General features: G+C 32.7%; 1 protein-coding gene across 2 annotated transcripts in view; it reads left to right on the forward strand.

Annotated features, from left to right (window-relative positions):
- LOC106119955 (uncharacterized) overlaps nucleotides 1-14,714 on the forward strand; it is a 46,060-nt gene that overhangs the window by 29,855 nt on the left and 1,491 nt on the right. For both annotated transcript variants that reach the window (XM_013315100.1, XM_013315092.1), the window contains exons 3-13: nucleotides 899-921; nucleotides 1,922-1,958; nucleotides 7,416-7,475; nucleotides 8,411-8,625; nucleotides 9,393-9,539; nucleotides 11,217-11,339; nucleotides 11,581-11,730; nucleotides 13,342-13,507; nucleotides 13,695-13,828; nucleotides 14,138-14,267; nucleotides 14,405-14,495. In XM_013315100.1, coding sequence (XP_013170554.1) covers nucleotides 899-921; nucleotides 1,922-1,958; nucleotides 7,416-7,475; nucleotides 8,411-8,625; nucleotides 9,393-9,539; nucleotides 11,217-11,339; nucleotides 11,581-11,730; nucleotides 13,342-13,507; nucleotides 13,695-13,828; nucleotides 14,138-14,267; nucleotides 14,405-14,495 — 1,276 coding nt within the window. The remainder of the gene's footprint in view (nucleotides 1-898; nucleotides 922-1,921; nucleotides 1,959-7,415; nucleotides 7,476-8,410; nucleotides 8,626-9,392; nucleotides 9,540-11,216; nucleotides 11,340-11,580; nucleotides 11,731-13,341; nucleotides 13,508-13,694; nucleotides 13,829-14,137; nucleotides 14,268-14,404; nucleotides 14,496-14,714) is intronic.

The raw sequence follows: 14,714 nt of genomic DNA on the forward strand, positions 1-14,714 counted from the left end.
ACTCAATAAAATATAGAATAATGCAATAGTCTTTTCAGTGGCGCCATCTTGGTTGTTTCCACAACGCGTGGGCTGCTGGTCGCCGTTATTATTTAGCTAAGTGAGTTCTATGAGCTTACAAAGATGAAAATGAACACGAATAATAAACAACTAAATTTTAAACCCTATATTCGGTCGTTGCTTCTTTCAGAGAGACCGTAGTAGAGGTGACTCATAAACAGTTATCTTTATAATTTTAAACAATTTATTATTCTTTTAATAACTACGAGGCAGTATTTTGTCTTAGGAATTCAATAGAATTTTAATGTTTCTCAGATGTTTTATGATTTGTTTTTATAGTCTGAATAATTTTACATACATCATTTTGCTTTTGTTATTTTAGGCATATTATGTAAAATAAGATCAACATTTAACATCCAAACATCAAATTATAGGCAGCGTGTTTGTTCTCCATATGTGACCTAATTGATCATTGGTCTGTGCAAACATTCCATTCTATCCCTTCTATACACATTTGTCCCCTCGTATGTCAGATAAAATGTGAACATAAAACTTGGAATTTTGTAATATCATTTGCCACAGACTAAACAACTTTTGTTCATTCTTCTAGAACTATTGGATAACTAAAATCGCGGTTTAAAACATATTGTTATCTCACTTTGGTCAAAGATAACGACAGTGATGGCGATATATTTTATACAGAGATTTTGGTCTTTCTATTATTCGTTAATGTCTTGGTTATTTGCTTTTATTATTAGCTACATGTTTACGTAGTTCGGAGATCGCTAGCTTAAATGTGTACAACAAATAAAGCTGCAAAATAAACAGACGTAGGTGTGCGATATATGTTACTAATATTGAACAAAATAAATTGAATTGTACCTTATGTTTGTTACAGAAGGAGAAGACAGCGGCAAATCGGTGAGTTGTCTGGATTAAGAGCACGTATGGGAACTATGTGAAACAGTAATATGAAATCAAGAAAAAAAGACTACAAACAAATATATTTGATTGTTTGAGAAGTTAAAATTATTTTTTCTCTGTTTTTATTTGTTCGCATCAAACGTGAGAGAACGTTCAAAGGATATAAAACAATACGAAAGGGATTTATGTGTATGAATGATGAATATTTGCGAAGTATTAAAAGCAGTTTCTTTCGTTAAATCATTTTAAATATTCTGATCTCGAACTTGCAAGTATTAAGTATGCAAATGTGATTCTATTACTTTGACGTTGGTCGCCTTCTTGAAATATTTTTAGATTCTTAAATTTACTGCAGAGAGTTGCTCAGTATTCTGAATGTATATGTAAATAATTCTAGATGTTGCACTTGTTTATTCTACGCATAATTCAAGAACAACGCTTTGTGAATACACAGTACTTTGGTGTTTTCGAGAGTTTTACATTTTGTTTAAAAAAATATGTCGTGGATAATTAAGATTAGGATACAGTACAACTATTTTGAGCAACTTATATTTGAGTACTAATTCTGACATTTTTAGTGGCAGTTCATAAGACGATAAATTCATACAGAATATAAACACTCTATTAAATCAACCACAACTTAACCCTAAAAATTGTATTTATTTATTAAAGTTATCAAAGAGACAACCGTAGAGTATGTACTTAAAAATTATAAAACCTTTTTTTTTGTAAATTTGCCACATCGCGCAAATATTTCAAAAGCTTGCTGCGGTTGATAATATTTTAACTTTAACAAGCACCCATGAGAGTACGATACTTTTTTATTTCTTTATTATACATTATACACGTGGTAGAACTTAAATGGAATAGAGTTGGTGCTAAATAAATTGTTTTCTAAAATAGATTCCTTTTTTAAATATTACGTGTCTAAGATTTTATGTAGCATTTGACATTTTATTAAGAAAATAAAATCCTATTAAATTCAATTTCATTTCAGGATGTTCCTGTCGAACAGTTGGAAAAGTTAAAATTGGGTAAGTATTATACAGATTAAAGTTTTAAACAGAAGAACATTTTGCTATCCAATTTTGGGTGCTATGCTGAAACAGTTAAGTGGATACTGTTAGTTTAATATAACATATTCATCTCAATAATATTATTTGATAGTGAAATATTAAATTAGCGTACTGTATACATTACGTCTTTAACAACTCATCGTAGCTTGACTGATTAATAAAAAACCTTAACAAAGTTAAAAATTATTTTATAGTGATCGTATATTTTTATAAAGTTGTATGTATGGTATACTATACAAAATGAACATAAAGGTTAATAAAATGCCGTGTAAATAAAGATTAGATTCGAGAAAATTCGATAAGTGAAATATACGAAACATATAAAATTAAAATCCACATCAGCCTACTCTTAGGATCGTAAGATGTAATTTTTCTTAACTTCGCAGTTTTATTACGTTGTGAAAAATATATCAAAAGCTTTATAACAAAGTAGAATAAATAAAGCGCCGACAGATATATCAAAGGTTCTACGTGTTTTTAAATCGCTACGCAAAATACGAAAAAAATATAACTCGTTGGTGAAAGGTCAAACAAGGGTAACAATGTTAGTGACGCAACAGGCGGGGCCGCGGCGCGTGTTACGTTTGAAACGAGATTAAAAATAATAATCCATTTTGCTGTTGCTTCCGTCGCGTAACTAAGAGAATAATTAAACCATATACGTCTACGGAACTTACAAATTAGATGGCATTCATTACGGTATAGAATCGCGGTATAACTTACAAAGATCTGAGGAAAAGATTTGTGTCACCCAAACTTACTCGATAAGCACATTTGACTAAATAAGGGTAAGCTCCACCCTAATTAGGGTAGGTAAACTTTTTGGTTGTACACATACAAAAGTCTTTTTGACAAAAAAAGGCACAGATTTAAATTATAGTTAGTAACAAACGATTTCGTTCGTTAGTTCCTTAATATTATACGAGTACAACTACAAGCATTGATATTTTTAGTTAATCGTAAGTTTTCAATGAAATAGTTATCAAAAAGCATACGGTTATACGTTTTTTTACAAGACTTTTGGTAGTGGAAACCTACGTATTAACTTCAACAATGTTTGTATTCCGAACAATACTCTGGCGTCACGTGCAGCACGTAGTTGCTCGAAATAATTGGGTACTGCGGTGAACCGCTGCCTCTTTCAAATTGTATAGCAATCTGTAAGCTATTTTACAAACACCCTGTCTGTATTAGTAATGCACGACTTCACAGTTTCCGATACTTATTTGAAATTATTTTCCGCTATCATTATAACTATGTGATGTACAGTCAGTTGCATAAATATGTATACTATTAAAAAGCTCCAGAAATTTATAAAGGTCTTCGATTTATAAAATATGTATGCACTAATTCATCAATAAAATGTAATCATAGTCGGAAGCATACGGAAGGATGAGTGTATATATATTTCTGAAACCGAAAACGTATTCTACTTTTTGAAGCTTTGAAAAGAAAATTGTCCTGACTCCTTGCATCTCATAACTGAAATCAAACTATTGGAGGCATGTTTATGCTAGAATGTGGCTGAAATAAAAACGCGTCTGCGCCACTGAAATGTTTACAGCTTCTGCAAGGAGACGAAAAACTTATTAAGCTTTAAGTTACTTTTATGAATGTTATAACTTGTTTAAAAATGTTTTATCACGTTGTTGGGAAAGTTTTTAATACAAGTAAACAAGTAAGTTCGAGATGCTTCACAACAATTTAGAAAAAAAAATCTTATAAACTTGAAATATAATTCAAACATTTCTATTTCATATATTTTTTTTAATTACGTAATAAAAACATCTTTTATTGAATACTAGCAGACGCCCTAGACGCTGTCCGCGCGAAATTAATAAATAAGCTATGTGTTCTTCCAGATTATGTTCTTTATCTATGCTAAATTTCATCAAGATATTTCTAACAAACATTAAAACATTCGCATTTATAATACTAGTAAGATATTTATATTATTATAATACTTGAAATGAAAAGGCATATCTGGGTGAACTAAATATCCATAATGTAATCGATTCCATTGACCTAATTGTATTGGCCTACGATATTTTTATCTATCGCACATCATAATATTCTAGTCAAATAAACGTTTTATTATAGTAGATAATAATAATATTAACTATTTGTTTATTTACATTGTTGACTAAAGAAATATTTATTTTAATGTATAATCTTACTATAATAATATTATAAATGCGACAATTTAGATGGATGGATGTTTGTTACAAGATATCTCCGGAACGGTTCAACGGATCTCGATAAAATTAAGCATAGATGACGAAAATAACCTGAAAGAACACTAAATGAGTCACTATTTTTTGTTTATTTCGCGCGGCCGGAGTCGCGTGCGACAACTAGTGTATTCAACTCCTGTTTACTTTGGCCCACCATTGTCGGATCTAGCAGATTGCGTCCGAAATATGGTGCTAAAGGCTTTGTAGATATTAATTAATTGTAAATATTATTGCTGGTTTTTTGGTATTATCATTTCTTGTTTTTTTTAATTGTATATCATTGCTTTTTTATTGTTATATCGCTTGCTTATATACTTAAAGTTGTAATTAGCTCCTAAGTTGAATGTTATGGGACTGACATGTTCAAAAGAACAAAAGTCCCTAAAAAAAAAGAAAGAAAAACTAGTCTATTATAAAAATGTGCGCAACAATATTTTCTATTCCCCGTAGTAGATCGATCAATCTTTTGACATGTAATTTCTCATACCTTCGACACACTGTTAGCCAGAATGCTTTTGAAATGGTGGTGGAAAATAGAGCATTTATCAGACACTGAGTATATTTAAACGGTTTTTATTGGGTTTGCCTTATGTTTTTTTCTAATAATATACTTATCTTTTATCTTTCTTCCTCTTTATCTCAAATTAATTGGAATTATTATTATTATATCCTTAATTATCTTTATGAAGATGGCGGTGATGACGTTGATGTGATGATGTTGATAGCTCAAGAGCCTTCACCAATAAGTATGTCGGTAATAAGACACTTAATTAGTTATAATTATAAAATATAATTTTAATCAAATTACAGTGTTCAAGTTAAGTTTTGTCAAAACAATTTCTTTCTCCTTGTTTCTTTATATTTCGGTCTAACAATTCCACTTAGAATTCAAGTGCGCAGGCACTCGCCTTAATCACCTCCCAGTCAATATTACTTCGATATTTAGTAAATACATTGAAGCCGCTCTAGTGTTTTTCCGTTCGCCTTCGTTTAACATAACCCTTAGTGGAATATATTTGTGACCTTTTTGTTGCTTTCATTACATCATCAATGTTCCACAATTTTGTATGCCGTATTACGTTTTGATTGACAAAAAAGCATTAGTGTATTATATATTTTTTTTTAATCATCATGAAAATATTTTTGGCTCAAGGTTTTCAACCCTTGACTTGCAATCAGCAGGTCCGGGGTTCGAATCCCGTCAAGTACCAATGTGTTTTATCGATTTCCGATTTACATATGTACATTTATCCGACGTTCTTACGGTGAAGGAAAACATCGTGATGCAACCTGCACATATCTGAGAAGAAATTCAAAGATATGTGTGAAGTCAACCAACCCGCACTGGGCCAGCGTGATTGACTAAGGCCTAGTCGCCCTTAACTTAGTGTAGGTTCCGAGCCCCTCGGTGGGGACATGTAGTGAGCTGATGATGAAAAGATTTTTATCATAGAGCCAACGGAAATAAACTTTTGGTGTTGATTAACTTAATGATTATTTATATTAAAATAAATAAATTAAATATGCCAAAATATTTTCTGTAAATAAAGGATTATTATTTTTAATGATCATGACAAGACATTATCTCCAAATCTTACAAAATACCTCCTAACTTAAAAAATACAATATATAAAAGTCGTATAAAATACATTTATAAAACTGTTATTGTGTCGCCGTTTTCTATAAATTACCTAGTTTATTATTTTCTGTAATACAATATATTGTGTTAGGTTAAAATAGATAGCATTTAGACAGTGAAGGAGGAAACGTTCCGGTGCGCGTTACGATCCAATTTCGATGCCGACAGGATTACTGTGTCACGCTATCGCATTTAATTTCGTGTTAGTAGGTCAAACGTACTATTTTTATTTATCTTGAGATACGTGATAGTATGCCTTTATTTCAAGTCCTGTGACACAAAAGAAGTACTACTTTATTTTAAGAAATGAACCTTCATTCATTGTGAAATTTGAAAAAGTGAACTAACTAATAAAGATATTATCTCCATTACTGACTAACATAGAAATAAAAACTCATAAAGAATACTCATAACTAACGAATACTATGCGTATTTGACTAACGTATGTAATCCTTTGTGGTATCTTAATAGTCATTTTAAGACAAATGTAAAACCTTCTACGAAAAGCTACGAAAAATCTACATATTAAACATATGAACAAAAGCATGTTACCTTTGTATTTCCAAAGAAAATAAGAAAGATGAGATATATCTTTATACAATGTGATTTAACATTAGAAGTCTACGGTAACAGACAAAATGTTATCAAAAATAGCAATTGTGAGATACACCCGCATCGAATGACAATAAGACCGCAAACCGCATTTTCACTTTAGTAAACATTTGAACATTGTAAACTCTGACTTCAAAGAGTGTAGTCTGTGCCTAACGATGTAACATAGGACATATTTGTTAGCTCAATGAACAGTATACTAGATAGCATTAACATAGGGGTGCTACTATAGTTTTATTAATATTTAAATGTTTTATTTAAGTACTAGCTGTCGGGCAACGTATTAAAAAAAATAACTTAATAAGTAGCTCATGTGTTTCAAGATCCTTTGAGTCCTTTCGAAGATACCTTCATACAAATATCCATCCATCTAAGCTTTCGCATTTATAATATTAGTAATGTTAACAAAATATTGAGTATATCATAATGTAAGCAGAATATAAAAAGGTTTTATATGTTTATTTAACGTTTTTCTTACGATATCTTTTTATTTGTTTTATAATCTGTGAAATATTTCAGTGTAATGTGAGAGTAGGGTGCTTAATAATGCTATTTGGTCGTAAAATAAAGCTGTTAAGGGAATAAACGCTGCAGTTTTCTCTTGATTGCCGTATAAACAGATAAAGCTATGGAGGATGCAATAAAACGGCTAAACACTAGAAACCTTAGACATACAAGTATACCTATAACATAACTAAAATATATATTTTCTAAGATGGTAAAGTTAATTTTATTAACGTTTATATAAACATTTTCATAAATACTTGCCTTCTCAAAATTTCGAGCTCCGTATAATGTTGACTTCGTAGCCTTCTGTAAGCGTAGACGTCGTAGCTATAATCGTAGCGTAGCGTAGACTACACAGGCTACGATTTCGTAGATATTAAGTAGATACGTAGATATGTTTTAAAATGTTATTATTTGTTGCAGCAGATACCAGTAAGGAAATGCTTGAACTGCAAAGAGAACACGTCGAATACCACGCACTAGGTAATTATCTATACAATAGAATATTTTCTTATTATAAGAATATAAAGAAACCTCAATTGACTGTACCCTTGTCGGTTCCACTGTGTCAGACATAAATACATACCAGCGAAAACTTGACCCTCGTCGGGTATTTTCGTGTTTCAACAAGAATATTTTGATCAATATTATATTGTTGATACATATATAAAAGATCAACCTGTATGTTTATGAACAAGTAAAACATAGCACAAATGCGCATTGCCTCAGGGGTATAATGAAAATGTAATTAACTAGCCCAACTCGAACCGTGTCTAACTAAATTATACTATTATTTTGTATATATGAATAAACAATAATTAATGTTTTAATCAACTTTTTCAATTTAAATAAAACGTGTCAGACGGTGAACGATATAAACTTTACGAAATGTTTGATAACTTTATAAAATTACACAATTGTTATGTTATTTTCTAAGGTACTAATTAAAGCCTTATTTTTAAGGTGTTATCGTGAGCTTTCGAAATTTTTACTTCTCGAAATTCTTCCTTTTCCCACAAAAATTTCAGATAAAATCTCCTAGTATAATTTTGAATATCAGCGTAAAATTTCAATTACTATAACTTCAATTCAGCCATTTTATTTTGCTTTAAACTGCAAGAATGTTGCTGATTTCTTCAGGAAATTGTTCTTTAGACAACTTTGCTCAGTTGTTACTTCGATAAAATTTCCGATTTTATAATCTGTATTAATATTATGCATCTAAAGATTGTAATTACGGATTGCGATTTCGGTTGTATTATATTTTTACAAGACTAACTCAAGAAGGTAATGTTTTTGGTCGCAAGATTTATAAATTTCAAATCTATTATAACGGCCTGGGGCCTAAACGACTAAACTTAATTTAAAAATTTTCAAAATGTTTTTATCTCAGTCTACGTAATGAATTATATTCATAGATGCTATAAAACAAGACGGGGAGGTGGTATCGAAGTTCGAACAGCACGCGTCAGCTGACAAGGTACCAGGAGAGAAGCCGCAAGTACATGCGCAGGCGCAGCTCGACATACCGGCGGCAGGTGTACACAAAGTGGTCGTACAGGATGGAACGCATGTCAGCGTGGTGGACGCTACTGCACCTACTACAGTCGCTAGTGATGAGCAGACTACCAAGGTAATTGTTAATTCCAATGGCCTAATAGTTAGGAAAACAGATTAACGAACGTGAGGTCGTAGGTTCGCATGGCTTTTTATTAATCTTAACCATATAATGCTTTAACATAAGTTCTTAATTTAACAACCATAATGGTTAAAAAAAAACTATCAATAGAGGATTTTAATTTATTTATAAAAATTGTCAAGGAAGCTTTTTCTTATTCATTTACATATTTTATAACTCGTGTAATAGAGAACACGATATATACACATTTCTATTGAAGTCTAATGTATGAACATACAGACAAACAATTAATTTATATTCCGCCCCCGCAACAGTAGTATTTGCGGTTATCAACAAACCATTATACATGCGATCCAATCATCTGTCGATTGCTTTGAATTTGATATTCGATGACATTGAAATTGCCTTTAGATGTTATTAGGTGTGATTGCTTTACGCAATAACCGTTCCGACCTACATAACAATCTGTCTCCCTTGATACATAATAATTGGTTTATACTCTGAAACATATTAGAATATGCTATGCGTGAAGTCAAATTCTTGTAGTAGCTGATATAATACTGAAGCTATAATTAACTAAAATTGCCAAGAATTTCCTAGTTTTTTTTTAATGCGGGGACAGAATGTAAGCGAATATAATTATTTTAAATGCTACAGATGCGTTGTAGTAATTGTGAGGGTAAAATAAAAGTAGAGAGAATGAAAGAAAAGGGAGAAGACAAGTGTTGCAGACATCTTGTACGTTATATTTGTATTCAAAGGTGTTTCATGGCGCGGCTCGTCTGGTCCAACCTGGTTCCGCTACGTCCGCCAACAACGCTGCTAACCACGCGGCCAATCATCCGCCGAATCATTCCGCTGTTCGACGGGCCTACAACAATGACATCACCAAGGAGAACAAGAACAATGTATGTATAAGTTAGACAAACATTCATACTTAGTGCAATAGACGTGAATTGACTCCAGTACCATATAATATGAGAGGGAATGAGATAGAAAGGAAAAAAGAGAGCAGACAGTAATAAAACTTTTGGGCTCAGAGTCCTGGTTTATATTCGAAAATTAAGTCAATATTTTTAGATTTCGAATAAGCAGTTTGCATTTGTTTTTTTTAGTCCAAATGGGGATAAAAAAGACACTCCTTCACCTGAATTCTTTCGAATAACAAATGGCATCTCATTTCCGGCAATATTGGAATAATAACCACACTATACGATACGTATCGATTTGACCCCTCGTTAGTTCCAGTTTGAGCTCCTCTTAGTAGGTTATCAGGTATCCAGGTCAGGCGGACAATGTACCAAACAAAAGACTTGCAATTTCGGGTTAAGTTACTTAGGAAATATGAGGATGTCTTTAACGAACGAAATTTAAATTAAAAGTGTAATGAGACAAAATATATTTATTTAAAAACTAGGACAAAGTAATCTTAAAACTAAAATCAACAGGTTACTATGGAGGTTTATTTAATAGATTTTTTTTAAATTACGGATAATTTATTATTTTACCTGGCGTTACAACACACTCTCTGAAGAGAGTCTCCCTTGTCCCTGTCTTTTTGCGAAAGATTGAGAGAAATAACAATATATTTTGTATCAAATTTCTAGAGTTTAAATGGTTACTATATTCGCTATCTTATTTTTCGTATGACGTGTAATTTCCTGGTTGCTTATCTATCTCTGCACTAACGCTACTTCTAACCTAGAAAATATAATTCTAGTGAACATATAGTAAGTGAGTAGAATGTAGTTAACCTACTTTACGACTTCGACTTTGTCGTAAAGGGTAATGTGTTAGACTGCACAACGATAAAGGAGTGGATATAGTAACTTAGAAGATTTTTATTTTATTGTATTGTGTGTTATATGGTTTTTAAATTGGACAAAGTTTCAGACAAAAATAATGTTGACTTTGATACCAAAGAACACAAAGAGTAAAAAATCAAGCCAACAATCCAATTTTTAACAGTGGTAGAGTCTGCTTTAACATCTTTGCACGAATTGGCCCGGCTTGCCCGGTAAAAGGTAGGCAACCCATATGCAATTGCGTATGTCTATGGGCAACGGTCACTTCGCTTTATGATATAAAAAATCCATATTTTTGTATTAAAATTAAAAATTTATAAAATAGTTTGTCGCAAGCTAATACATTGGTAAATATTTATATTATATACCTAGTTTTTTTTTACTACTAGGAACCTAAAAACCTTGAGTACATCGCTATTCGCTTCTATACAGTACCGTGCATTATGCAAGAGCAGGTACTAAATCCTTCCTCAAATGTGTCATTTCAGTTTATGTTACCGAGAAAATTAGAGCAGGTGTTCGCGTATTGCACATTTTACAACCTTTTGTGAAGAGCTTTACATTTCTTGACATTGGAAATTTAGTAGTATAATATAGAAACTTTCTAAAAATAAGAAACTTCTAGAATTTGTTTATAATCATTTGTAAGGCAATCTTAATTTTGTTGGACTATCTTTTATTTATAATAAATACTGGATAATACAATTGTTACTATATTAACAGTATAATACAAAATATTATAATATGTTATTATATATTGTATTGTATTGCAATGGTCAGATGGAACACTATTCCTACCCGGGCGTGCAATACTCGCCTTTGGACATGGCCGAGTACGTGTTCTGGACGGGCGATGAACGCGGCGTCACCACCGCCATTGAAGATTTTCTACAAGAGGGCATGGTTTGTATATTACGAATTAATTAATTAATTATCATCATTTAATTCTTGTTTGTTGTGTCAAATCAATACCGACCCAAAGTACTCTTAAAAGATTGCATTTCGAAGGTTTGTTTAGCAGTTCCCTCGATATAAAGTCACTCACATGGGCAAATTTTTTTAGTGATGATCCTCGATGTTAGTATTCCTCATTGATCTGGATCTATTTACTAGTGTATAACAAGAGTGGTATAAACCGTTACAGATGACAAAAGAAGAAGCGTTAAATTTCTTGCAAGAAATCAAGTTCAACATTGAATACTTACGGGCGCATTACGCGCAGAATGTCCGAGCGGCGGAGGAGAGCGCGCAGCAGGAGCGCTTGAGGAACATTCTTTTGGAACCGAATAACAAGGTATGTTACAATAATAAAATCAGTTTGCTACAACAATTGTACATGTCGGTCCATTAGATGTTGTGTCGCCTTAAGCGGATAAGTGTTCTTAATTACTGAAATTTTATTCATTGCACGCAATGATGAACGGTGTCCTACTTTTATTCTTTACGTGTTTAATTTGTCATTTTTATCTCGTCTTATTAAAATTGGTAAGAACTGTAACTACTACTTTCACCTAAATACCTACATAAAGCGTCTTTTTTAGTTAAGGAAAATTACGTATTGATGATTTTTCCTTGGTCGTAAAAAGACATTCTATGTAATTTGTGAAACGTGAATTAATTAAGCAGACGTTTTGTCTTTCGAGTTGGAAATTCATTAGGGCTGAAATTTGGTTATACTACTAATAAAGTTTAAGGTTCCTCCAATTATAATTAACGGTTAATATTCTTTAATGAAATTACGTTACATAATTACAATTTACCTACTTTAATTACAAATTTTAAGTATTAGCGTTAGAAGCTTTAATTTACGTTTTGATTATGTTTTTTTTATTATGTTTTGATTATGTTTTAATAATCATTGAGTCCAGTTCTTTCTTTAAATTATTGAACGTTTGCTAATTTGTACCTTTACACGTGAATCTTATACCAAATTTAGTCCAACTAAGGAGTAATGAGGTTTAATCACGAGCAGAATTAAGTTTGATTAAACTGGGTCTTGATTGACCTGGCATTTGGCACGAGACGACTAATTGCGAACACTACGTGCGCATCTCGGCCCACAATATTAACAAACCTAATGACTACTTTGTGACAGGAAATAGAGTTCCCTACAGTATGAAGTAACTATGTTAAATACAGTAACGTAGTTAATTTGTTAAGAGTAAATCTTAATGTTTTTTTTTAAATACTTGTTAACCAACCTTAATCCATATAGAATAGGGTGAAGATCTTTTTGTACCAAGAAAACTGCGGACCATTTTTCTAAGTTTTTAAGCCCCGCTAAGCTGTACTAGAGAACTAAGTTTTCCAAAGAATTACTTAAAATCAATCAGTTTCAACATATTTTATGAACTAAACAAAATAAGTATGTTTCTCAGACTACAGACTAATCAGTTTTCACTTATCGCGTCCGAGGTGTAAAAGTTGATCCGCATTTATGGGTAGCTCATATAACGATAAAACGTGACCGTTAACTAACATTCCGGGTCATTGGAGGCAGTTGCCGCTACATTAAACGATCACCCTACTGGATAACTCTATAACGAGGTGTTTGGATTATTTTATAGTCTACTCACTTCATAACTTTCAAAGAAACAGGAGTTTAACGTTCGTATCTTTAATTATGAGTTCAGAAACCATCAAATAAGATTTCTGAGTTCTGTGATAAGGAACTAAGTAAAAATGTTATCACTTTAAACAACACTACAGGAATTATAAAAATTTATTGATATTGGATTCCGCCTTCTCTCGCATTGATTTCATTCTCGGAATCCATCTTTTATTTTCTATTTTAAGTTCCAATTTTCCTTTATCCTTAATACCCTTACCAAATTTATTTTCTTTTAGTTTTTATATTAGGATTGCCAGTGTGCCGCGGTTTACTTTAGTCAAAAGACTTTAACAGGAGTACCAGTACAGGCCGGCACAGTTCCCGTTTACCAGCGATGCCCGCAACGCCGGCAAGTCGTGGGAGCTCAACAACAATCTTCTGCCAGCGTTGTCCCCTACTGACCTCAGGCCTGAACCAATGAAGCGATCCTACGATCCGATGCTCCAGACTAACATTATCAGTGAGTCTGTTACACCTATTGTTAAACAAAATGTAATTATACAAATGAATTAGCATCCCTCTTATTGTTCTTCTTGTTTAGGGAGTTGGAACTCACGGTTAGTTTGTTTTAAATGGATTGTAGATAGTCGTCACCTTGGCGTCTTGTTTATGTATGTAAGTGTTTTTTGTTTTCTGTTTCGTTCAAGGTACTTCTGATTATGAACGCGACGGACAAATTATATCGGAGGAAGAGTACGAAGAGATGATGGAAAAGCTTCGAGCCGCTGACAATCTGTACACGGAGTATACTCTGGAAGAGATAATCTATCAACTGGCTAAGGTTCCTAAATCTGGGCATTTAATTCTATGACATCTATGATTTTAATATGCATGAGCTTCACAGTCAATTCCCTCTTTTATCATCATAAATGTAGTGTAAACCGTTATATGAATAAACCTTAATATTATGACTACGAACATTCATGAGCCTGAGTTTGACCGACAGCTTCAAATTACAAAATACAGTGCTTAACCCAGAGTCGTGGTTAATGACGAAGTCTCTTTTTGTAGTTTGAGGAAGAATATATGGGTAAATATCAAAGGACTAGGCAGTTAGACAGTTGTTGTAATGTATAAATTATTTTCACAGATGATGTTCTCGCAGTCATTGTCCCGTGAGCCGGCGAGCGCACGCGCAGCCACTCAGCGCTTCATGGCTTTCCTCGAGCTGGAAGCGGAGCGCGGCCAGTTATCGCGCACTATCGAGAAGAAAGTTCTCGGTAACCAAACATTTTGCATATCAACTAATATAAAACGTTTAAAAAAAATCAAAGGACCATCACGTCCTTCGCTACATTTGTCTTGTATCTTGCGTGTCGATCATTTCTAATCGATACAAATGTAATATTGTTTCCAGACGTAATGATCGCGGCGCTGACAGACACCATTGGAGACCACCCTGAGCTGCTGCAGCAAAGAGACGCGCTCGGCCTCAGCCCTGCTAACAAGTGCGTATGATTTTTGTTTCATGACATTGCTTTGCGCAAACTTTCCGGTACTCTTGTCTCGTCATTTAGTATTATTAACAAGAAAATATATACTTGATCAAATTCACTTAGAATATTGTGAAGGAATATTTTTTCCCTTGGGAGACGTAACTTGATACTTCGATGTTGAACTTATATGGTCTACTGCTTCTGAAAGTTATTTCTATATGTTAATATAAA

This window comes from Papilio xuthus, unplaced genomic scaffold (genome assembly GCF_000836235.2).
Source record: "Papilio xuthus unplaced genomic scaffold, Pxut_1.1 DF829129.1, whole genome shotgun sequence".
Taxonomy (NCBI): Eukaryota; Metazoa; Arthropoda; class Insecta; order Lepidoptera; family Papilionidae; genus Papilio; species Papilio xuthus.